Source organism: Cinclus cinclus, chromosome 3 (assembly GCF_963662255.1).
Source record: "Cinclus cinclus chromosome 3, bCinCin1.1, whole genome shotgun sequence".
NCBI lineage: Eukaryota > Metazoa > Chordata > Aves > Passeriformes > Cinclidae > Cinclus > Cinclus cinclus.
In genome coordinates, this window is record NC_085048.1 from 65937282 (window position 1) to 65964150 (window position 26869).

A 26869-nucleotide genomic window follows, 5' to 3' on the forward strand; every position below is an offset into this window, starting at 1 on the left:
ATCAACACATCTGAAAATATGTCTTATAAAGGTTTTCACTCAAACTTTTGAAAACTGAGAGCATACAAAATGCTCATAAAAATCTTGATAGCCAAATTTTTGCTGTTTCAAATTGGTTCATGTTTGTATTTACTGCTGGATATGCTTGAGTTGATGAAATTAATGAGGTCTGTTATGTCTTTTCCACAGGTAAGCCTGGTTTGTGTTGTGGGTCCTCGGCTTCAGTAATGAGGACAGCATTAGATGTTTGAAGAGCGAAACAGTGCATTCCTTCTTGTTTCATAGGGCATCCTACCAAATATGTACAAATCAATCTAACTAATCACACACTTATACAAAAAAATGGATTGAAATATTATTTAAGATGATGAGAAAAGAGGCTAAAGGCAGAAAAAGGAATATTTCTAGAAATCATAAGGTTTGTGCTTTGACACTTGCAGTGCTTTGTAGAGGAAGAAAATACTTCCAGAAATACTGACCTTTAAGTTACCCACTCCAAATACCAAAATGACTCTTCTGAGTAAAGGCTGAAATCTAAAGTAGAAGTTATGTATTGCAAGGGTTTGGAATGACAAGAATGGGGTTAATCCTGTACTTTTACAGTTGCAGGAGATTAAAGGGTGCTGAAATAGAAAGGCAGGTTTAAGTCCAGTGCAATGCTCTGTGTTTGCTAAATCTCACCCCTTGTTCTTGAATATGCAGTTTCTATACAGAAGTTCTTAAAATACGAAGCTCTTGCACTGAGAAGTCTTCGTGTCACTCAGATGCATCTGTTTGAGACTGGGGTAGAGAGGAGTTAAAATGTGTTCATGAATAGAAGCTGGATAGTGTGAAAAATGAGCAGTTTGGCCAAAGCATTTAAGTAATGGAAAATATTTCTATTAAATCATGTTGAAGTCTCAGAAGGCCTGAAGCTGTAGTATTTTTTGTAGTAGAGATTAATAAAATTTTGTGCTAATGTGTCATAAAGAAGAAATAGCTCGTTTAGGTACATTATGTTCCTTATCTGACCTACTTATATGTTCTATTTTGCAGTTATAGGCATCTAACAGACTTGGCAAGAAATGCTGCTTCTAATTTTGTGTCGGTTAAGACCTTGGAGGATGGGAAGCTAATAATGGCTAAGCAATTTGTAATTCTTTTTTTAAAATTCTATATTCAGAAAAGAAAGCAATACAAACATAGCTGCTTCTTACATAGAGTGCTCTTGCTTTTCAGGAGACATATAAGTATAGGGCAGAGTTTTACAGTGGTTCTCCTGTGGCACAAAGTACTGGCTGGGAGGGAAAGGAGACAGACTTGTCACAAGGTTATTTTTTAAGTTTTCATTTGTACTTTTTAAAATCGGATACTAAAAGAACCTGAACTGCAGACACACAGCTTGATCTTGGCAGGCTACCTCGTATGGGGGGGTCCATTTTCCTTAATTCAGCTGCCTCTGTAAAGAAGTGTGACAAAGTCATAGCAACCATATGACTCAGTTGTTGTGAAAAGCACATGTAAGGAAAACTCATTTGGCTTAAGCACAATAAAAATATGAATAATTCCTTAGCAATGTATGTGACCAATTTTCTGTGAAGCGCGCTCATTTTTTTCTCTGCTAGGAAGGTGCTGCTGGGGTCAGACCACAGACCTAGGCAGCTTCTTGGAAATGTGTCTCTGGGGAAAGGAACTTCAAACCAAACACCCAACAAAAAACTCCTTCTGGATAGCATTTGCAGTGTAGTACTTAATAATACTACTAATAGTAATAAAAATCTTCCTTGAATAACTGGTGACTTGCCAGCTGGGTGTTTTCCAAAATTCATTGACTTGCTGTTTGCCAAGATTGCCTGTGCAGGGGGAAGAGAGAAATATATCTGTAGCAATGCAGCGGACAGGAATAAAGCTTGCAAGTTGGGTTAAGCTTAAATAATAAAAACCTTGTCTCTGGAAAAGTATCGTGTGAAATAGCAGAGCTGATGTCTGGCACTGATGTAGGAAGCAACTCTTGAGACTGAGAGGTTGGTCAGAAGTGGTCTGAGAAGGTGTCTGGTCAGATGCAGATTTCCTGGAGTTGGTAGCTGAATGGCAGAGTGAAGTGAAACTAAGAGGCCTTGCACTTGACAAGGTCTTCACTGAAGCTTCATCATTATGTACTTTGTCCATCCCTCAGCGTCATTGTCATCACTTTGGTGAGTGGAGCCTTGTGAAGACTTGTAAAAGATCCATCTGTGGAGTTGCAGTCCTGTGCCTCAGCTGTGCAGAGAGGGGGAGGTCTCCCGTGTTGGCTGTGCTGTTCCTTGTGTGGCAGAGTGTGTGCACTGAAAGGGAAAGTATTGTGGTCCTGTCACCCATAGTTTCTTCCTCTGCATCATGCGTTCTGCACAGTAGAGGGGGAAAGAAGTTTTTTCGGAAGAAGTCAAATGGTTTGCAAATCTTGCAGTTATCTCTTGCTTGGGAGGAAAAGAGGAAAATGGGGTAATATTAATTCTTAAAACGTTTCTTCATGCAACAGTCGATTAAAACAAGCTTCTTACTGAGCTAGTGAAACTATCTCTGTACATTCAGCTGGAGTGGAATGGTCTTCCTGAAAAGCTTTAACAGAGTGCTCAAAGATATCCAAAGGAAAGGAACTGATTTTCACCTCCCATCATGGCTCTCTTCTGCAGTTTCCACTTTGTTTCCATTCTGCTTTTATGAAGATGCTCCCCTTATCCAAGTTCAAATTTGTATGCTTGTTTGTACTGGATTGTGTCTTGTGTTTTTAGACCATTTTTTTTTTAACTGAAGCAGTATGTTTCTGCTCTCTGCAGAGTTTCAGGGATTTTAAGTCCTTTATTTGGTTTTGTTATCAAATTTGGTACTGGTGCTCTTTAACGCATCTTTCAAGTAATGAATGAGAACACTGAGTAATAGGATCCAGAACAATACCCAAGGAAAGTTTGCTGACTTAAAAACAAACAAAAAAAAGGAGATAATAATTAAAAAGAAATATTGCTGGAATACGACCTGATTTAATTTGCCTGTTGGTTCTAAAGCAGCATGACACCAGGGTCATTCATGGCAGATGGCTTGACTCTTGGATATCTCCAGTGCTGTCCAGTCTTCATCCCCTGATTGTTGCAACACTTTTCTGTTTCCAGTTTAAGTGTGTTGGGATTTTATATCTACTTTCAGAGAATTTTCTTTCAGCCATATTTTGACTCATTCATTCCCTGTTAATTCTCAGATACAGTTGTTACTGCATCCTTCCGCAGGCAGATCCCCAAGTATGCTGCCTGTATGTCATGAAGTTTAAGCTCATTTATATCTGTCAGATGTTTCTAGCTATTCTCTAACTTGCTGGTTTCTGTGCTACTCAGTTCATTTGAGTATTTAGCCATAATAATTTGGTGCAGTGTCCATTATAATTCTCATGTTATCCGGTTAAGAAATGAAGTCAGAGACCAGTGTTTGTGTTATTTCAGTGGGTGGCAGTTCAGCTGTTGAACTATGAGCTTTTCTCAACTTGCCCCTTTAAATTTTGAACAGGTTTGTTGGTAGCTGCATAGCTGTAGGTATTACTTGACCACACATCTTGAGAGGGTTTTTTTTTTCCTCAGGAACACCTGTGTGTATTTATAGAACTGACTCTGCATTTTGTTGAGGTAAGTCTTGCTAAGGAAATTAAGAAAATAATAGAAATCATTATGAAATATTTGGCACACGTTTTGACAAGGTAAAATAAAAATCTTTTCGGGGGGGGAGGAGGGGGGGAGGAAGACACCATATTTAATCTGTGTCCAGTTGCTGTGTGGTAACAGAATGCCGAATTTAAGAGCCATCTGAAAAGTAGACTGAAGTGAACAACAGGTTAATGGGTCTTTGAAGTGCATTTAGTAAAGAGCTGCCAGGCTGCAAAGATAGATCACATTCTTTATTTACATAGCAAAATGAAATAAAATCAAGCTGCAATACTGTGGTTTAATGGCACCTTTTTTTGGTTATTAGGTTTTCTCTGCAGTGTCTCAGTAGAGCTGTATATATGCTTTTCCTTTGCATGCAGGAAAGTACCTAGTGGGGCTGGATTTATTACTTGATTAAATGTTTATTTTTCCCCCTCCCTTCCCTCAGTACTAATAAAGAAGTTTGTTGACAAAACAGTTAAATGAAACCTCTGTCTGTACATTTTTTAATGCTCACAATTCAGAGAGGCTCTGTGATTTTAGAGTAGCTTTACCTTCTGTAGTCTCCTCTCTTTGCAAGAGGAAGGCCATCTGATGTATATTATATCCTACACTGGTTTAGAACCTCCTGCTATTCAAACCCTCCATATCTGTAACCCAGTGGTACTTTCATATATAATACATAAGAACAATTTCCAAGAACTTTTCAAAAATTCTCATTAAATGTGCCAGTTTTTCTCCTAATTGTGTTAGAAGTATTAAACTTAGAAACTTCATTTAATATTTGATTCTAGGGTTCAGGTCACTGGGTAATAAAGCAAATTAGGTATTTTTGTCATATTCCAGGTTTTTTCCTTCATTATGTGCAGTGATATAGAGTGAATTGAATGTGGGTTTGTTGCTGGTTTAGTTTTGGTTTTTGGCTGTAGGTTGGTTTTTGTTGTGGTTGATTTTATTGCATTTATGATTTTAAAAATTATGAATAACTAAAATTATTTTCAAGGCAAGAAAGGAAGAAAAAATCAATTGTGGAATGCTTTAAAAATAATGTTTACTTTAGGTTTTTTGTTATGGTTAAAAATGAAAATTTTATAGGATGTTAGTCTTGCACAGAGGAAACCAGTTATAGCTACAGAGCTTTTTTATATATGATGGAAAAAATGGCAATAAGTCACTTTGTGTTCAGTCTGTCACTTTGTGCAGGCTGGTCAGTGGGGTTTTGCTGTGTTAATGTTCTCTGCACACCTCTGTGAAAACTTTCCTCTGTGAAAGCTGGTGTGGCTGTGCTGACCTCGGCAATAGCAGTGTTTTTACTTTCAGGTTTGATTTGAATTGTGGGCAACATCATTCTGCTAATCTGCTGCTTTTCAAGTTGTAGTTCCTAACCCCCTTCCTGCCTTTGGACCACAAAGGGCTCCAAGACATGACTAGGAAAATCCTATTATTTCAGATGTGGATCTGTCAAATTTCTAAGGGTGTCCACTGCTGAACTGGGAGGGGAAAAAGATAAAGAAGGAAACACAGCAGAATTTATCGTCTTATGATAACTGATAACTCACTGGCGCTTCAGTGTATTCTGAAGGTGCAGCTCTTAATGATTAGAGGTGCTTGGTGGAGAAGTTGTTCTTCAGAGTCTGATTTCTAGACCAGAAGACTCCTCAGACAACTATTAAATTGTTCCTTTCCTTTAAACATCAGAGGGTCTAAAGGATTGTTTGCCAGTAGAGGTTGTATTGGCACCTGGAAGTTTGAGATGGTGACCAAGTGAAAAGAACAAAGGATTTTTGCAAGACAAATTAAATGTGGCCTCAGCTGGATCCCAACTCCCTTACACTGTTGCTTGTAATTCCCTACAAGGGAAAATCCTGCTCCAGAAAAATGGTCCAGACTCCATGTTTTCAGTATTGGCTTTCTCTCCCTGTCTTTACACAATTTTTTCCATGGGATATCTGGATTGTTCAAGTAGAGTCACATTGTTTCTATTGCTATCAAAGGGTCTTCAGTTCACATGTAAGTCCATTTACTTCCTATTCATGTACTCACTCCCCAGTCATTTTTTTGGAAAGGTGGTTGTTTTTTTTCCAGAATTGCAGTTACTTTCATTATCTGTGGTTCTGAGCTGTACACAGCAGTATTTGTCCTTAATCCTGGTTGACTGACCCATCTTTCTCTGTTTAAACTTGGCTTGCTTCAAGCAAAACCCCCACACTTCAGTGATTCCAAGAAAAAAGGAACTTAACCACAGGGTTTCCCCAAAGATTTTGCATGCAGCTGATTCACTTAACCTCAAAGATAATAAATTATGGAAAAATTTGGACTGCCTCCATGTATTCACCATTTTCTATAATAAAGCTGACTTTTTTTTTTTTTATCATCTCTGGCAGACTGTGGAGGAGACGTGTTCAGCCAGCCCAAGTGCGCTGTTGAGCGTGTTTGTGGAATGCATAATACCACTTGTTTTGAGACTTGATTATTTTGTCTGATTTGTTTCTAATGCCTTAGACTTTTGTGCAATTATAGGAAGGCAGAAAATTTCCTTTTCAAAGAGTAAATATTCCTTCTCGGGGTGGGGTGGGGGGAACAAAACTAGAATAATCTTGTTATAAGCAGAGAAAAGCAATTTCATCTTTGTTAAAGTTTTATTAAAGGAGTTGAGATAAGACATCCTAGTGAGGAAATGCAACTCTCTCCTCTATCACTTTATTATATAATTTCCACCAGAGAAAGCCTCTTCTCTTCTTGTGGCATGTAGTAATGTCAAACACATGTTGTCCGTGCCATAGCATATAAAAGCTGCAAGATAATGTTCTCCATCTTAGATAGTTAATGCAATTGCAATAAACAGTTGAGCTTATGTACAGTGCCTTTGGTGTTTTTTGGAATCCATTCCTAAGTCTCTGATTTTTACTGCGCAACTCTCCTACTATGTCTGCTGTTAGTAGCTGGTAGCTCATAGAAAAAAATAATATTTTGATCACAGAAATCAAATATACAAGGCTGATGCTCAAAGCTAGAGATATTTCTATGTGGTATTGATAATTTTAAAATTTCCAAGAAAGGAGAATGCAGTCTCTATACTAAGAATATATATTAGTGATACAGAGAGGGGATTAGTTATAAGCACATTTAGGAATATCTCAAAAATGTTTCTGTCCTAGAACTCTGACGCTCTTGATGCTGCACTACAGGATTCTGTGTAAACTCTTGACTAGTAATCCAAGTCCTTCTCTACTGTGAAATTAGCTGTGGTAAGAGAATGGTAAAGATAGATATTAATATATGTAATTAATATTCCTTTTTATTTAGGTAAGCATAAATTGCATTTATTCTGGGGAGACAAAAAAAACCCCTGTTATTCCTGTAACCACCTTAATACCAATTATGAAACTTAGTTTTGCTAATATAAAAAAAAAAATTAATAGTAGTTTAATGTTTGACTTCTCTAGTGTGTTAGCTTGCTTGGACAACAAGCATCACTTTTTGGTTGGGTGTCAAACTGAAACAGTTTTCCTGACACAATGAGTAAATGATAAGAAAGGTCTTTATCAGTAAGTGTCAATCTTTCTGCTCACCTAATTGCAAGGAGGAGAAAGCTGCTACGGACTAGTGACGGCCTGGTTCTGCAGGAAAGATAAATCCTGAATGGGAAGTTTTCCTTGTTCTTGTCCCAGATTAAGTGGGAGTAGAAATGATTATTTTCAAGTCTGTGTCACTGTGTGTAGAGTAGCTACTGTAACAGAAAACCAGACTGCCAACTCTTCTAGCAGTCTGGGAGCTGACTTTTTTCCATGGCAATTAGAATCACATCAGAGGAACGAATAAAAAATTATTCTGAGTGTAGAGCATGAGCCATATTATCTATGGCATTAGATTAAGTCACTGGATTGTTTAAAGGGTGGGTATTTGTGTCAAATGTATAGAGGGATGAGTTTCTGGTATGCTTCAGAAGATGATTTGCGTTTTCAGATGACCATAAAAAAGTTTACTGTTCAGTCTTGTGTAGTTGCACAAACTCTTCCAAGATCAAGGTTACAATCTGTAGAAGAACATGTTTGGGGTATTGGGACTTTCCTTTAGATGAGTTGTAAGCCTTTTAGCTGGAATTTTCATGGCTTTGTAACAGAGGAAAAGCAGAAAGCAAAATACTTCCGAGAAGTAATCCAAACTTCTTGTTGTACATAGAAATTCATTGTGCTGCAGCAGCAGTGGTGGTCTGCAGGCTCTCTCTCCCTATGATGGTGTGGTCCAGGTGGTGGCTGCCTCTCCCAAGAGTCTGGCAAGGGAATAGTGGCCCTTCCAGCCCCCTGCTTTTCCTGCGGAAACCAGCCCCCAGCACTGGTGTGGGTGCTACTGAATATTCCACACTAAAGGTTCACCTTCTTGTTCAATAACTGTAACACACTCGGACACAATCACCTCTTTCCTGCCTCCTGGGTTCAGAAGCCTCCGGGAAGAAGGGAGGTTTTGGCACTTGGAAAAACGAGGGCTTTGGCCAGACTGTAAAGAGAAAAGCCCTTTGGTTCTGAAATATGCTTTATCCCATTAGCCTGTGTTTCTGTTGCCTATTCGACACCCCAGGAGCTCATGAGCAGGAAAGCTTTTGAAAGTCCTCTTCCATGTGACTTGAGGATGTCTAGTAGGTACCGTAAAAATAATTCTCATTCCTCATACTGATGTAAGGTTAGAGCAGAGGTATTTTTTCTGTCTTTGGTAGGAGGGTGACTGAGAGGAGAGGCATGTGTGGCTCGGGTGAAATTTTTGGCTTGCTGCAGGGTTTCGTCATCTGCTGGAAGATGTTGGAAACACACATGATTAATACTTTTGGAGAAGGATTCAAGAAGGACAGTTACAGAAGACAGCCTATGTGTGTGGGGGAGCATGTATTTTATGTATCAGTGTGTGTTTGTAAGGAAGGGGTAAAAAATCTGAAATTGTTGACTTTTTTATTGTAGCTGAGAAGGGTGCACTTATTTAGAAGTTGGTTTTTTTCCTGAAGCTTTTTGTCTGAGTTTAATGAACATCTCAAAGGCAGGTGCAATTGCATCAGAATATAACTCCCATTCAATCGGTACGTTTAGGAGAAAAAAAAGTAGCTTGGAAGTTGGGAAAAATACAGTTAGAAGAGGGAGATGTGAATGCTTGTCAGTTCTATCAGACCAAAATTTGATGAAGTCCTTTGATACTTGATTATTTAAGAAAACCTTTTTGGGTTAACCATGCTCACTTGCTTAAAATGTACAAGGATGCAGCTGGCAATTTTTTATAATACAACTAATTGAATACTGATTGATTAATTAAAGTAGCCTCAGGCCATTATTTTATTTATTTTTTTTTTTGTAAAATGACAATGTTTCTCTAATCTTGTATTACAAATGTAGTCAAAAGAAATTATTTGCTAATCAAAAATTAAAGCAGAGGGAATTTATTTTCATTTAATTATTAGACACCACAAAACTAGCGGGATAGAGATGCATTGGCTCCATGCATTGGCAAGTTTGGAAGTTGCATTGGATGGCTTTTGTTTATTTCCGTCATTCTTTTTTTTGTAGGAAATTCCACTTACCTGGATGACCACGGACCACCACCCCAAAAGGTAAGCTACTGTTATTTTATATTTGCTTACTTTTTTGGCTTTTAACTCATTTTATATTTACTCATGTGCCAAGCAACTCTGCTGAATTTACATCAACAGCATGCAGCCTTTCCAACTTTAACCCCCAAAGTGTTTTCAGATGTTTGTAAGTAACTTAGGTTAAAACACGCTGTGATTAAGGTAATGGAGTTTTTCTCATTGAATCAAGGGGAGGCAGGAATTTAGTGGTTTTGTCTACCAGCACTTTCATGCAAAAAACCAAGACACTGCAGTTGAAACTAATCTGACAGGTGAAGATGGCCTTTGGCTGGCAACATTTTCTGAAGCATAGGACAAACACTCTACTTGAAGCAGGTCAGTAGGATAAATTTAATGAATGTGGGTAATGATTCATTTTTTAGGAATAATGTTCATTGGTCCTGTCATAGGACTGTGCTGCGTAAGCTTTTCCCTCACATCATCATGGCACCTCATGACGTTTCAGGTTAGGAAGGCATCGTGATAGTTTCTTCAAGAGGAAAAAAGTGGAAGTAGGCATTTACGGTCTCCTGTTTTGTTTTTGTTTGTTTTAACTTGTGTTGTTTTGTTCTCTAAACACAGTTTGGTACTATAATGTGCCTGTCTTTCCAGCCTGTTAGAACTCCTCTTGCATAGTACAGACATGTCCTAAAAGGACAGATTATTTCACTGATGTGGCCCACCATGGAAGCTAGTGCAGCAGGTGACAGCGAGTAGTTAGAGAGGGGCTGGGTGTGAATAGCCACTACCTCTGGTGGTAGCCCTCCCTTATCTCTGTTTGGCTGACCACAGGCCTTGAGTTGAAGTGATCAACCACATGTGTGTACCTGTGTGTTGAAACAATTGGCTTTTGTTCAGCAGGAGGAGGATAATTTGGAAAGCAATTTCATTGCACTTAGTTATTAGTGAAAACAGACAGGAATCTGGGTTTCTTCACCTTTCTGCTGTGCAATGAAATCTGCAATTTTCAGCTGATATGTGAGCACGCGTACACTGTTCAAGTTCAGATGGCTCACTTAGAGGAATAATGTACATTTTATTTTCTTCCTGTCAACACAAATTACTCAATTACAGAAGCAAATGGTTGTAGACAGAAGTGACAAAATCAACCTGTTATGTTTATAATTGCAAACTGAGATAGGGTATTCTGAGGCTGAACAAATGTTTCGCACTCAAGTCTGTTTAGTACTCTCTGGTTCCTTTAAAGTACTTTATTTTTTAATTGTTTTTTAAATTTACTATTAGCTGCTTCTCTTGTCAAGGGCTACAGCAGGCTGCACGAAGTAAAGAATTACGTTTGTTGTGTCTCCACAGTGAGCACTCTGCTTCAAAGAATAAAGCTATGCTTATTCCAAAACTGTTATTTCTCATGCTTGCATTAGCATTCAGAAATGCCAAACTGTTCTAGTAAGGAAAAGGCTTTCAACTAGATAAGAGCTTTTAACTTTGAAAGCTATTCAGATTTTGGTACTTTCTCTTCAGGAGTTTTGCCTTACCAATTAATGGTGCTGTGGATGGAATCCATATTCCAATGGGCAGTAGCAATTGGGCAGATTTTTCCAACCCACTTTTCTGTATATATTGTGAAAATATCTTTTGCCTGCCTAAACATGTAATTTTGAGCTATGTTCACACCGCCTCATCCAGCTGCAGCTCAGTTGTCTGTAGAAAGGCCAGCTGAATATAGATATCTGCATGATTGATTGGTTGGGGGGGTACTCTTTGATTAGCTACCTACAGTCAGTAAAGCTTGTAGGCTTCCTCTGTAATCACCCTCACTCCTGAAAGCTTGGTGGAAAGCCCAGCAGAGTAACAGGCTATATAGCCTTGTGTAAGTTAGAAGTAATTTGCTTTTTTGAAGTATTTGCCTGTGTTTCAAAAACACTGATAAAACATGGATAATTTTGATCATCCCTTGGACAAACCTGCTTATTCCTTAGTGGTTTGGGGGTTTTTCTTTTGTTTTTTATTCCTCTAATCAAAACATGGGTGGGGATTGATAGATCCCCAGATAATTCCTGGTATTTGCTTGGGGTCATGTTTTGAACTAAGATGTTCTTGCTTTGTAACTCTCATGCATTGCATTTTTTGCTAAGTGCAGTTGTTTGCCATCTTACAGCTTCATATCTGAACTGTGAACCCCGCAGGTGTGAGTGAAATTCACTATAATTTTCATTATCTTTCATGTAGTCTCCATTCACATGACTTGATAGGTAGGTGCCTTCATTTAAATTAACAGATGGTTGAGGTCTATGCATGCTTTAATTCAACGTATTCAAATGTGTCAGAAGAAATCAATACTGACTCCAACATTTAAAATATTTCATTATAAAATGCTTAAAAGCTGGAAGTAGAGATGAACGACAATGCATTGCCAAAGGTTGAAATGACTGGTAGCTATTATGGGCAGTGTGTGGTTAGCTGTAGGGATAGGCCACCAGCAGTTGATACGTACTGGACTGTAGCTGTTTTGCAGAGTACATTCCAGTGTTTGTAGGAAATCATATTAGTTTTGGCTCTTTGTCATGGCTAGGTGCCAGAGTTTAGGATTTTTTTAAATACCGGTGTGGGTTTTTTTTTCCCCAGTGGAAGAACTGAAAATAGCACTTGTTCTCTGAATAAGGAATTAGCATCATCACGTTTCAGGAGATCAGGGTACTGGTCTGTTTTTTTCAAATAAAGGTGGCAGCAGCAATTTTCTGAAGTGCAAGCAAAGAATGAAAGCCTCTCTCACTTCCTAAGTGAGCCAGTTACCAGTACCAGCTTCCAGTATCTAAGCATTGCTGGTGTGATTCTGATTCTTCCTTGAAGACCAGGTGAACCAGCTTTTAAGGTGTTTCCCCCAGTAAAGGTGTACTTGACTGTTGGAGATTAGCAGTGGTTATCCTTGACAGTGATATGAAGGTAATGTGTCTACAGGTGGTGATTTGACCCTGGCTGGAGGCCAGGCATCCACTAAAGCCTGTTTTTCTCTCTCTCTCCCATCCTCAACTAGACAGGAGGGAGAAAATATAGCAGAAGGCTCATGAGCTAAGGACAGGCAGAGATCACTCACCAATTACAGTCACAGGCAAACACAGATTCAACTTGGATAAATTAACTGAATTTACTGCCAATCAAAATCAGAGTAGGATAATGAGAAGTAAAACAAATCTTCAAACACCTTTCCCCCACCTCTCCTTCCTTCCAAGCTTAACTTTTTTCCAGTTCTCTACCTCCTCCCCACCAGGAGCACAGGAAAACAAAGAATGGGAATAAGTCATCACATGTTGTTTCTGCCTCTGCATCCTCCTCAGGCAGAGGAGGCTTTCCCCCTCTCCAGTGCAGGATCCCTTCCATGGGAGACAATTCTCCATGAAGTTCTCAGTGTGAGTCCTTGCCACAGGCTGCAGTTCTTCAGGAACAGACTGATTCAGCCAGCATGGTTTCCCCATGGAGTCACTAAGTCCTGCTGAGAAACCTGCTCTAGTGTGGGCTCTCCTTGCCATGGATCAATATGTCCTTCCAGGAGCCTGCTCCTCCATGGGCTTACAGGTGGATCTGTGCTCCTCTGTGGACCTTCATGAGCTGCAGAGGCACAGCTACTTCAGTGTGGTCTTCACAATGGACTGCAGGAAAACTCATCTTGGGCACCTGGACCACCTCCTCCCCCTCTTTCTTCACTCACCTGGGTGTCTGTAGGGCTGTTCTTCCTCCACATGTTCTCATGCCTCCTTTCTCTGGGCACCAATTACTTTTGCGCAATAACATTTCTTCCTTCTTAAAAATGTTATCTCAGAGGCAATACTACCATTCCTGATTGGCTTGGCCTTGGCCCGCAGTGGGTTTGTCTAGGAGCCAGCTGGTGTTGGTTTCGTTGGACATGTGGGGAGCTTCTGGCAGCTTCTCACAGAAGCTACTCCTGTAGTCCCCTATGCAATAGCAGAACTTTGCCATGTAAACCCAATACACAAGAATAGGCCACTCTTCTGTGGTCCTTAGGTACCAAAGACCTCACAAGACTGACTAATCCTGGATGTTTCATTAGTTGTGAGACAGATCTGTGTGTGTTTATTTGCAGGTAGATGCAACCTCCAGTAGCCCTAGCACACCTCTGGTGTTTCTGGTGTTAGTATGTGACAGATAAGAAAGGAATACAATTGAGGAGAATGACCAGTGCTGGTACTTCTACACTGCCAGTGAAAGTTCTCTTTGCTATTTCAAATCTCTGTCTCACTACCTCCTGGCTTTTTTAAAAAATAAGCTTCTGAAAACATAAATTTTAAGATATTTGAATAGTGATAATTTTTTTATCCTTTTTCTGTAGATTGTTGTTTAAGTGATGCCTTTAAGATGATGCTAGCATGGTTTTCAAAAACACCTTTGAAATGGATATTCATTCATGACTGATAGTGTTCACTGGATATATTTCATGTCTGAGCATTTCTGTGAATAAAGCTGGGTATATTTTGTTCCAGTATTTGGACCAGCTATTTCCTTATCAAATCTTCCCAAGATTTTTTTTTTTTTGTTCTATGCAAGATGGTGAAACTGGCCTTGGATAACAGATGATACAAACTTTATCAGACCTACTGTTGTTCTTGATTGAAAGCTTTTCCTTGAGAACTTGGCAAGAGCATCAAGATATGTCCCTCTTTCAGTAGAGATGACATATATATTTGTGGGGGAGCTGTGCACATAGCATGCAGATAAATTACACTGAAGTAGTCTATTCACCTTTTCTTTATGGTTTTCCCTTGGGACGCCTGTCATGGACCCAGTGTCTTTTGGCAGCTGTTTAGGTGTCAGCAAGGCACTATGCTTAGCATGTGTGACAGTGCTTCAAAGCTTTAAATGAATACCAAAATGGATGGGGGCTAGGTTCAGGTCAAAATGAATCTAAATAAGAGGCATACGCAAAATAAATTTTATCTGATTTTATTGTTTTAACGCTGGAAAGTGGACAAGTACTCTTTTCACCATTCTTTCCATTCTTAGCTAGTAATTATGGATCAGGAGTACCATAGCATAATAGAATCATTTGGAAAAGACCTCTAAAATCATAGAGTCCAATCCTTAACTTAGCCAACACCATGTTCACCACTATGGGAAAAGGTAGCAGAATCTTTGAGTGGCCTTTGGTGTGCACGTACTGTTCCCAGTCGTAGTCACTCTCCACTGTCAACTAGATTATTTAGTCTTTTTCATTTGACTTTAAATATTACTAAAAGATGATTTCAGCATTGTCCCCTTTACACTGAGTTTTTATGTTCATTAGGTTTATGCTAGGTTTTTTTTTTCTAGTATTTTGATAGCAGTGTTAAGGTAGTGGCTAAGATCTTTTTAGTTTTGATTATTAATTTTTATTGGATACTTCAAGTTTCATTTGAGCTAGTGTTCTAGTTCTAGCCATCCCTTATGAGAACATGCTTTTAACCCTTCGGTCCTCTACAGTCTTAAGTGATTGATTTTTTAGGGATGAAGTGCTTCATTTAAAGCCAACCAACAAACAAAAGATCCAATTAAAAAAAAAAAAAAGACTAACAAACCTCACAACACTTAGAAGCAAGCAAGATTTGTTTTCTTAGATATATGCTTATTAGAGATTTTCAGAGCATGGGTAGTGGTGTGGGGTTTTTTGTGTTTGTTTGGTGTTTTTTGTGGGTTTTTTTTGTTTTGTTTTGTTTTTGTTTTTGTTTTTTTTTTTTTTTACGGAGTTGAAACTGTTTGTTTAGCTTTAGTTGAAAAATGGGTGGATAACCTTTCAAGTAATCCTTCCAGGGCGGGTTGGGAAAGATTTCATTGATTTAAAAAAAAATATTCTATCCTGTTTATAAAATGAAGAGTTGAGATTATTGTGCAGTGTACAAATTTTCAGCTAGAAAAAATAGTCAGAATTTAGCAACACTAAAATAGAGTAAGTAATTTCCTATGGTTACCAGATTTAGTACCTAGCTGTTAAAATGCTAAGAGAGACTTCACTAAGTGATTTAACCACAAAGATCCCTTTTCTAGTTTGGAGCACTGTTTTACAGTAATACTGAGCTTTTAGTCCTAGTAAAGTCAATAAAATACTATGATTAAAAAAAAACAAAACCATAAAGCATTTCTCCACTTCCCTCAGTTTACTAGAAGCAATGTGTTGTGGTTTAACCCAGCCAGAAACCAAGCCCCACACAGCCACTCACTCTCCCACCAGTGGGATTGGGGAGAAAATGGGAAGGGTAAAAAGTAGAAAACTCATGAGCTGAGATTAAGACAGTTTAATAGGGAAATCAAAAGATACACACAAGCAAAGCAAAACAAGGAATTAATTCACTGCTTCCCATGAGCAGGCAGGTGTTCAGCCACCTCCAGGTGAGCAGGGCCCCATCACATGTAACAGCGACTTAGGAAGACAAACCTCATCCCTCCAAACAACCCCCATTCTTCCTTCTTCTCCCCACTTTATATACTGAGCATGATGCCGTATGGTCTGGAACATCCCTTTGGATATCCCAGTTGGGGTCAGCTATCCAGCTGTATCTCCTTCCAAATTTCCCAGGCACCCCCAGTCTACTTGCCAGAAGAAAAGTACAAAAGACCTTGGCTCTATGTAAGGTCTGCTCAGCAATAACAAAAAAATCTCTGTATTATAACAGAGTATTTCCATATTTGTGCCATGTTCAGCACAAATCCAAAACAGCTGCATAATAGCCACTGTAAAGAAAATTAACTCTGCCCTAGCTAAAACCAGCACACAGTGTAAAATCTTTGTACAATAATCGGTTTATGTTCTTTGGTTTACTGTCTTATGACAGTATCTCAAGGGAAGAAAGATCTGTTTTTTACAGAGGATTTTCCAATTGTCTGTCATTCATAATTCCTCACAATCTTCCTGAAGCAGGTGGTAAATGATACAGCACAATAGTAGTATGGAGATATATCCAAAAGCTAGAATTGAATCTCTGCTATTAAGTGTGAAATGGATAGTAAAAATATATTAATTGTACTGGAGCACTTGTTTGTTTTGTTCATTTTAATTTATTGCTCAGGATTCTTAAGGATAAAACAATCACTTGAGTCCATGATTTATCAAAATAGAGATGATTTAAAATAGAGATCAAAATAGAGATGACCTTTTAATACTCCTTCAGTTTATAGTACATCAGAAAGTTGTTGATATGGGGAGGCTGACTGATTGTAAATGGAAGTACAGAGAGACTTGGGAAATTAAAGCCAGATTGCCTGTCACAAGAAGATGAATCTGTGAGGGATATGGTGCATGCTGATGTCCTGCAAAAATTTAAACAGTAGCGAGCTGGATCTTTTCTAAGCCTGGCATTTGCAGCCTTTAAATTTTCAAAGACTTAGAGAGACATCAGGTATGCAGGTTTTGTGACTACTGCAGTAGTCTGTAGTTTTCATCTAATTTCAAAGATGCTTGGAAAATATTTTACCTTTTGGTTGGTACTTCGTCACGCTGTTGTGTGCATGGTTAAAGGTGAATCTTGCTTGTCTCTGGTGTTAACACAGCAGCCTACCCAGTGTTATCCAAAACAGAAAAATAATATCACCAAATTTGCAACCTATAAGTTTTGTTCTGTGTCACACACTGTAGCTAAAAAAGTACACAAGTCATACTCGCCATTTCTGAAGCTATGAAGCTCTGTGCTTTCACTGAAATTTAGGACATAATCCATTGAGATGACCTTTGTTCACCTGCAGATAATCTGTGCAGATTATTACAAGCACAAGAATGCCTCTTAGAGATTACAGTTTTATATTTTCAGCATTCCTTTCTTCTTTTCCTTCTTTATATGATAGGAAAGTATTTATAAACCAGCATAGCATATGAGAAGGTCATGACAACTCAATCATAACCACCTTTATTATAGTTTTATTTGGAAGTGCTGGATTATAATAAAAAAATCCATTTACAACTGAGTCTGGATGACCTAAACCTTCAGTGAAAAAACAAAAATACGCCTTTTTGTGTAGGGGCAACATGATGGAGTATCTTTTGAAAGTAACAAATTGATTTGATTAGTCTTGCTAAGCCTTGAGACTCCATTGAGTATCACTCAGATTTTTACTACCAGTCTTATGTTTGTTAATGGTATTCTTAAATCCTGAACTGAAAGGATTTTCTTAACTCTAATGTTTGAAGGTAAAAAAAAGTCTGATACTTGGGATGCTGGGGTGTCTTACAAAACTGGAAAAAAACCAACCACCAAATAGGAATTTTAGTATAATTTTAAAAGCCTTATGTTTTTGAAGATGAGCTGGTAGTCTTCTACTCAGTCTTTAAGAAGGGATAAAATTTAGTTCAGGAAACCGTAAATAGCAGTGAAGCACTCTGATAAGGGCCTTGAGCTTTAATCGGGTGTGAGATTGTGAACACGCCTATACATGGTCAGAAGAAGAGTCAAAGCATCAGACAAAGAGGACGGGCCATCATGGCTGGGCTGAAGAAGTCACTGTGAGAGCAATGGTATCATGGTGGGGCAAGTGTGCTTATGAAAGGTAGTTCTCAGGACAGCACCTATAGCATCCCAGTGTCCTGGGAGAGTGTGGAGGCCTTTGTGGCTGGTACTACTGGGATTTTTCAGTACATGCAAGGAGATGCTCCCTCCCTTGAAATGGAAAGGAGTCATGCCCTGGTCAGCATACTTGGTTTGCCTTTGAGGGAGTCAGATTAGTAATTTCAAAGTGCAGAAGAGTGAAATGGGAACACTTGATGCTGGGCTTCCTCTGTTATTGACTCTGATGTGTCATCTTCAACACAAGATTCATTTGTGACTTGAGACATGGATTGTAGTATGTAAGAGAAAGTATTTTGGGCCTTTGAGTAATTTTAGTGATTTCTGCTGAGCTCTGGTTCCACTGGAAGAGTTGGCTAGCAGCATGTCCTCCCTGTAGATGCTTCTTGGTGATGTTCCTTCCAGGTGAAGAGACCATGCCATGAACTGGATTTGAATCTGTTACCTGCAGGAACTGTGATGGAACTCCCTTAGAGTTCTTGCAAGCATGCAGAGCAAGAGCACCTCAGAGACAGCTCATCGGTAAATAAGCATGTGGGTTACAGTCTAGCAGAACTGGCCTGTTTTACAAAATTAAAATCCAGTTATGGCTGTAAACAGCCTTTCTTTCATATTGTGATTGAGTTATGGAGTGTCTGTGTAAAGTACAGTGAAAAAGATAAGCACACTAGAGACTATAGAATAGAATGTGGAGTTACTGAAAGGAAGCCTAAAGTAAAGGGCAAAGTGAAATGCAGCATGGCAGGTCCTTGGCAATGGTGAAACTGTGTTGCTGCACTGCTGCAGCCCAGTCAATAGTCAGCTACAATAGCTACCAAAGAGTTAAATCTTAATGTGAAGAAAGACAAGTGCATACAGAGGAATAAATTATTCAGTCTACACTCACCACATTTAAATCCAATATTATTGGCTCCCAGGGTGAATTTGTGAATATTGCATTGGAAGGAAAGAAATAACCATAAGGTAGTGAGGTTACTTAAGGGAATGTCAGCGCTGTGAAGTACTATAAAAAGTTTTAAAACCAGGCTTAGTTACTTAATATCTCTCATTTTGCAAGTATCCAATATAAACAAGTGGGTTGGATGTGATAGGATTTACTACTTAAACAGAGAATAATGTGCCAGTGTGTTCTGAGCACATCACAGAATATACAAAACCCTGTGCTCCGAAGGAAAACCAGCAGTTTTAAACTTTACAAGTTCCAAGATACATGTAACATGATGCTGCTCTGGAGTTAAAATCAGTCTTGCACAAATTCTGCAGCTTAAGGGGTTTTTGATACTACATGTTAAATCTTCCAGTGGAAAATGGGGTAATTAAAGTGACACTAAATTTCTTAAGCTACCAGAACTCATGCTAGTTCTCTCAACAAATACCAGTAACAGTGAACCATGTTCTTATATAATTCATCTCCTTTATCACCTTATGATATAGGTGCCTACCAGAAAGTTAACTTCCACAATTTGATTAACTTTAAAAGAGATAAATAGTATTGCTTTTCTTAAGAAAGCTAATGAGGGTCTCCCAGTTATTTTTCTGTTGTAATCTGCATGCACTCATGTAGGGTAAAGAAGAAAAAAAAGCAATAGCTTTGTTCTTCATCCTGCTCTGTAGTAGTGACAATACCATATTCTTTGATTCTTCTCAGTTCTATCCTGAGATGTACTAAGAAGAGATGTCTCCAAGATATGAAGAGTAACTGTTCTCCTTGGCGCCAGGGAGACAAGATACAGCATTGTATCTCATTTTGGCCTCAAAAGAGGTGAACAAGTTGCAAACTGCAGAGTAAAGCAAGAAGAATGAAGAAGAGGTTGAAAAGGGTGCTATGTTAAGGGCCAAAAGAAAAAGATTAATAAAATCTAGAGGTAGTGGTTCTACCCCATCCCAAAGTAATTATCCATTTGGTAGGGTCATTCCCTGTCACCTGCTTCAACCCTGAAAGGAGGGTTCAACTCTGAAAGTGAGCTGCCATCACTTGAGTGAACGTTGCTGAGTGATGAAAGCCAGGAGTGCCACTCACCCGTCCAGAGGCTGCCTAATATCAGTGAGTACCAGAAAGTGCTGAGTGAACAGAGCATGTCCTCTCTACCAGCCTGTTTGACTTTGTATACCTGTGCCGAGTTTGAATGCTGCTATCTTGCTGTAACTTCACATGCCTGAAATGTAAACCTGGTTCCGCAATCACTCCCTGTGGTGTGGGGAGTCTTGTGCCCAGGCTGGAGGTACAGAGGTTTTGCTCTGCTGCAGCCTGCTGTTGTAGACATGTAAATCAGGTGTGAGGTATGAGTGAAGCCAAATGTGTTGACAGGATGCATCTAAAACCTTGAATATTGAAAACTGGATCTTTGACCTTTTCTTTGTAACTTTCCCAGGTTGTTATTGATGGTATTGTTGTTTCTGTAGCCACAGTATCTTGTAACAGGACCTGATCAGAGCCTTAATGGGGGTGCCTTACTATACTTTGAACAGAGATGCTTTTAGAACTTTAATTGTGCAGTGCTTGTTCACAGAATAATTACTGCAAGTTTTGATTTTGGCTACAGAGATCTGTCCTGTGGGACACATCAGGGACCATAGACTTTGGCAGACACTTCATAGTAATGCTTTTCTTTAGTCTTAATAAATTCAAGACTGTCTACAACCAAGTTTCCTTTTGCTGCCGATGCTCCATGCTTATGTTTTTAATTTATCTTGGTGCTTAGGGATGTTGAACCATTAGAGAACACATTTTAACTTAATCTTCCAAACAGCTCATTTGTCTAACAGATGAAATGCATTTTTTGGGGGTGGGGAAGTCACCCTTTTTCAATTAAATTGGTTTCTTAATGAAAATGCAAGAGAAAAATATTCTGTTTCTTCTTCTGCCTTGTTTTCAATGCTCTACTGTAGCTATATGGCATTCAAACTTTGAAAACAAACAAATTTCATCCTTACTTGTTCTTGTGGTTTCTGGTGTGTTTTCAGTGACCCATGGAGATGGCCATGCTGTCTGGTCTGTTAGAGTTCATTAATTTAAAAAGCTTGTCTCTGTCTAGCATCACTACTCTCTACAGGTGAATGTTTATATAACTGGAACTGTGTGGTTTAGCTGGGGAAGGAGGATTCTAGCTAGTATTTTATTTTGTTTACTCCCTTGGTCGTTTTTCAGTAATGTTTTCTGCTGACGTAACTTCGTGTTAGCAACTTTTCATTGTGATTGCTTTGAAAGTGAGCAAGTTGATACTTGTTTGGAATGAGACTTTTGAGCGTCGATTCCTGAACTTAATTTTGGAAGGCTATCTCTTAGAGGCCTTTGAGTTTGTCTTTAAAGACTGTAGCAGGCTTGTGAAAAACTTCAGTTAAAAAAAAGCATCCAGTGTATTTAAGAAGATCTCAAAGCTGGTGACTGAATTATCTGATCTGGCTTCAGGAAATCACAATATGAGAACAGATATTGGTAGAAGATGAACTAAAAATTAAAAGCATGGTGAGTAAAAAATTCTGGAATGAGTTGTGTAAAAAATTCTTCAGGCAGCATGGAAGGATGTGCCTTCTAACATACCTTACATAATTTCTGGGGACACTGGAGAGAAATGGACTGCTGACAGCTCTTAGATTTTTAGTTACCTTATGAGTAGCATTCTTCTCTCATCAGTCAAATGGGCCATTCCTTTGTCCAATTAAGCTATTTTTTAAGTTCTTATAATTCTGTCTTAGTTGGACAGGAAAAGAAAATTAAGAGGTTGGACTGGTAAGGTGTGATGCTGTATAAAGATAGGCCAGCAAATGTTTCATTGTTTCCACAATCTCATCAGTGCTTTCTGTGTTGGTTTGCTTTATTCACCTGATAAACGTGGAGCACTCTCTGACCGCAGGTTAGTGTCTGCTCAGAGGGGAGAAGGCAGTTCTGACATCTGCATCTGGCCCTACTTGTGTGTAAGGATGTGGATCACTTACTTACAGAAGGTGTGAGTATAATGGATTGCTTTCTGAAAACATGTCTGACATGGGTCAGAGACTAACACCTGGGCAGCTTGAACTTGGATTGGAGGATTTTTGACAAATGGGCAAAATTGCACTGGATTTGTCTCAGTAATAGCGGAATGATTTAGGCTTATGAGTGAATCTTTACATCGTTGACACTGAAAGCAATTATCCAGAGTATTTTTTTTCTTTTTTTTTAATGATGGAAAGGTTTATCTGTAGACCAAGGAAGCACTGAAGGTGAAAGCCTGGGCTTTTATCTGGCTATCTGTTGAATGGCTCCCTTTCTGAGACTGGCAGACCTCTCTGCAGAGATGCTTGACAGTCATTTTCTGTAAACTTGCTTTTTCTTCTTGATTTCATTTCACAACGGTTCTTCACATCTTTAACTGTGAAACAAAATAAAAAAATCTGTTTGAACTGATTAGTAAATTGTCATACAGCTTTCCAAACCCTTGGAGAGAGCTGTTGTAATTATACTGTGAATTTTACAGTTTATGGATGCAAGTCTTAATTCGTGTAACTCCAAAGTGAATTATATGTTTGAATTGTTTATATTCTCTCTGGGCTTTGATGCAGTGCTCAGTAAAGTCACTCTGCAATTATTTTGCAGTTGTGTATATTGTTACATGAATATCAAGTTGCCAGAGCATCATCTCAGCAGTTAGCCAGTCTACATGATACCTACTCTTAGGTAGTAAATAATAATAAAATGCAATCCAATTAGCATTTTTTAAACATCTAACTGCTGTTTTTCACCTTGCTTCTGCTAATATAATAGGAGCCTTCTTTTCAAGTGCCTTCTCTGCCACCATCTCTTGTATTGTCTGAGTGTCTTGTGAGTATCATGAGGGGGGAAAAGAAAGTTCCTCTCTGGAGAGGCTTTCCATTTCTTGCATTTTTAGTTTTGCCTGATACAAACTCATGTTTCTGGAAGAGGTATTTCTTCTCAGAAATAACTTGGACTTTTTCTAAATGAAGAAAGCACGTTTGCAGCATCCTAAGGGAACTGGTCACGTTAAACAAATACTTGCTTGTATACCAAAAGCCTATGTAGTGCATGGCTTTGTGCAGTGGACACACTCTTTGGGGCATTTGGGGTGATAAGTGCAATGGTGACGTAAATGGACGAAACATGAGCAGAGCTTCAGGAGTGTATCCGGAAAGCCAACTACACTCAGCAGTGCTGCAAGGGAAGTTTTGGTTACTACTCATGATTGTTCTTCTGAAGTGAGCTTTGAGCTGTGATGTTTATCTTGAATCTTGTCCGATTAGACCTAAGTGCATTCACTATGTACTGAAACAAGGCATTGATACATTGGTATCCTTTAAGCTAAACAAATGTCCGAAAATAATAGCCCTTTATTTCAGGTTCCTTTATCTGCAGTGAGTATTTAATCACTGTGGTTTCTTTTGGGGGGATTCTGTGGCTGTTGTTTGTGTGCAGAACAGACTTGTGCTACCTAGGAAGGTGAGTTTCGCAAACAGATGTGAGAACTGGCCATACTTGGTGACTTCTCTCTCATTTTTTCAAGCTGATAAAGTTGTTTGCACTTAGAATAGAGAATTTACAAAGGCCTCCTTTGATTTTATCTAGTTATTAAAGGATTATATTTATAAGATTCACCCAAAGTTACTGGATAATCCATTCAAAGATTTAATTAGAACTTGTGTGTAAGCTTTAAGCAGTAAAATTGTACTTGACTGAAGTACCAAAAAAGAAAAACATTTTCTCACTCTCTTGTCTAGTCCAAACTGCTAGGAAAATCAAAGCAGTTAATAATTATGAAGCATTTAAAAATATTTCTGTAACTCTATGAACTCTCAATCTAATTTCTGGGATGCTAGGCAAACATGCAGTGTACATGTTCTTGCTCCTTTGCTGACACTTGTCAGCATCTACTTATAATTTCTCTTGAAGGCTTTCATTTACTTACACAGCAAAGTATTCCAGAAGCATATGTCTGAGCAGAGGAGTAATTCCTAATCCACGGGTTGCAGGGATGTGACAAGTAGTGATGCTAGTGTTTGTTATGCAAAGAAATGAACCAAAAAGGGGACAATCCAGAATAGGGCTCATGTTCTTTTTCATTATGATGTGATAATCAGCATAATAAAATGTGTTCAAATGTTAACCTTTCAGACACCATTAACAGTAGTTTTGGGAAAAATTAGCTACAGCTGTAGCACAGACATTTTAAATTTGTCACCTTTTGAGTTCTCTAATAATTGAGGCTGAGATTTTGCATTTCATAGGAAGCAAGGCTTTTGAAGGAAAGATTGATAAAGAATTGTGGGGACTATATTTCTCATAGAAAACCCTATAAAAATGTTACAAAACAGTGAGACTTAGTGAATTGTGTGGTGTTTGAGTGATACACGAGAGGCCCTTTGTTTGCTGAATCAGCAGATGCGATGTCCTGCAACTGGGAAAGTTTAACTGAGGCCATGATCACCCAATACCTACTCCTTCCCAAGGTAATTTGGGGAAAAATTGCCTCCATGTTTATACTGTACTACAGGATATCCTAAACATTGCAACCACTAACAGCACTAATGTTCATTTGGTCATGAAATGTAATACTGAGAGCTAAGTGCCAGTAGGTTCCCATTAAATATAAGGGAATACAGATGCTCTCCTTTTTTTTTTTCCTTTTTAGTGGCACTTTTCTTTGAAGCTAGGCTGAAGGGTTGCCTGACGAATCATTTTGCTTCCCTGATGAAGATCTATTAGCAGTTCAAATGCAGTGAAGAAGTATTCTGCACTGAAAGTGCCATATGCCTCATCTGACTGCTTTTATGTTAGGAATCCTTTGGTTGGGAGAACATGATTGAATCAAGAACAGGAATACCTGTATGTTGAGACATACCATCACTTTGGACATTCCTTGTGCTGAACACAGGTTGCCTGGAACCCCCCAGGTGCAGGCACTATGTCAGGAAACGTTTTGTCCTATTGTCTTAACAGAAAAATGATCTTTCCTTAAGTGTGTATGAATCACTGCAGGTGAAACTGTGAGCTCCTGACTCTGTTAGCCAACTTAAAGGCTTGGAAACCGTTTCCTCTGGGCCTGTATTATCACATGCTGCTATATGCTATACAGGAAATACCTGTCTAGTGCAATAGTGTGACTTTAGAATGCCTCTTGCCGAAACAATAGCCCATGGGCATCATCCAGGAACAAAACAAGGCTGCATCTGTCATACTGTGAGACACTGATTTGCTTTTCCTTGTTCTGGTTTCCTGGGGAGAAGAGCAGGGTGCAAGAGTCAGTGTGGGCTGGACACCATTCCCAGTGGCCAGGTTGGATGTGGCTGTTCTGTTTTGAGATTTAATGAACATTACCTGTGCAGAGGTGATCAGACTGTGCCAGTTGGCCTCAGGCCCCCTGTGGCCCTGTGTTTATTATTCTGCACACAGAGCCTTGGCCAGTGGCATGATTTGTTCTCTGAATGTTTGAAAGATTCATGTTTATATTTCAAATTAAAAGATTAATTTTAGCTCTGTGCAACTGGTTGTTGTTTGGTTTCTTTTGTTTCTTTTTAAGCTGAAGTTTTGCAATTCAAGCATTCATTCCTCCTGCATTATGTCAGCTCAACTTTGAGTTGCCAAACTCAAAGCGCCAATTCACTCCTTTTAATTCTTTTTATGGGAGATAGTCAACTAAAGATGACTATTTGCACTGAGATTACAAACAGCAAGCTCAAAATCATTACCAACAGTTAAGCAGTATTTCGGGAGTAGTTGCCAATCTTTTACATGTAACTGCATCTCAAGGGCATAATCTCACCTTGCCACCTCCCTGAGCCATGCTGTTTCTCTTCTGAAGAACTTCTGCCTTGCTAGAGGAAGTGAATGCTTCTGACCTGGGCAGGGCCTTAGAAATTCTACTCTCTGTCTGCTGGCCTAAGGTAAAAACATACAATTCAGAGGTGCACAGAAACAAAAATATCAATATACTGACTCAATTTTTTTTTTCCAATCTTTGTTTAGGTACTTCCTTTCCCCAGTCAAGTGGTCTACAACAGAGTTGGAAAGTGTGGGAGTCGAACTGTGGTTTTGCTTTTAAGAATTTTATCAGAGAAACATGGATTTAACCTGGTTACATCTGATATCCATAACAAAACAAGACTGACCAAAAATGAACAGGTAAGTTGCTCCTGCTTTTCTTAGATCCTGTTTTCTTAGTACGTGCATGAAACTGAGAAACAAAGGCATATGCTAGCAGATAATCCTATTGAAAAAATGTATTGCTACTTTGTCCTGAGTAATCATGTGGAATTCATCATTCTCTAAGTAGCTTCATTTAGGAAGAGAAATGGGTGATAGAGCCAAGAACAACATGATGTGGCAGCTAACCAGAGAAACTAACTTCAGTGAGGCAGCTCTTGAATTTAGTCAGCACAGCAGTTAGACTACCAGCAAGGCAAGAAAGGTTAGTACAGTGAAGTGCTAACAGATCCGGGACACGTATTAATATATCTGCAGCCATTTATCATATAACCAGGACACCTTATTCAGACCCAGCTTCAGTCTTAAACAGAGCAAATAATAGCCAAAAAGGTTCTTTTTTATGACTTTCTTAATTCACTTCTAGTAATAAGTTGCTTCAAAAAGTTGTTTCCCAGGGCCATGTGAACCCATGTTTCTGTAATATGACATGTCCTTGATCATATCTCAGTTTCGAGCTTATCTGTCTTTTTCATGTTTATTGCGCAACCCTCACTAAAGGAAGTGAAAATACCACATGAAACCTCTTCAACCAGACACCCTTTTTCAAGTTCTCTTGAAGTTGTACGAGGATTATTTTTGCAGCTTTGCTTCTGTGACAGATCCAGTTATTTAAATTTTCTTCTCTTCAGGGTACACGTGAACCCACTGTTGTAACTATCACTTCTGTTAGTAGATTGATAAAAGTAGTGCAGGAAAACCACACTCAGAACACGTCTGCAGTTGGATGCTGCACACGTGGCCCACTGCTGCTATTTTGAGCTACTGATCAGGTAAAGGCTGCAATTGCTGCCTGTGTCACTTTTAGAAATAGCAGCCTGCAAACCACAAAAGGATGTGTGCAATGATGAGAATATGGGTTTGGGCCTGCCGGTGACATTGTGCTGTGATTTGGGGTCATTTACTTGCAGCCTGT

The 26869-nt window shown here is 38.9% G+C and overlaps 1 protein-coding gene across 1 annotated transcript in view; it reads left to right on the forward strand.

Moving 5' to 3' along the window:
• UST (uronyl 2-sulfotransferase) overlaps positions 1-26869 on the forward strand; it is a 146773-nt gene that overhangs the window by 45135 nt on the left and 74769 nt on the right. Inside the window, exons 2-3 of the mRNA XM_062488933.1 lie at positions 9197-9240; positions 25717-25872. Coding sequence (XP_062344917.1) covers positions 9197-9240; positions 25717-25872 — 200 coding nt within the window. The remainder of the gene's footprint in view (positions 1-9196; positions 9241-25716; positions 25873-26869) is intronic.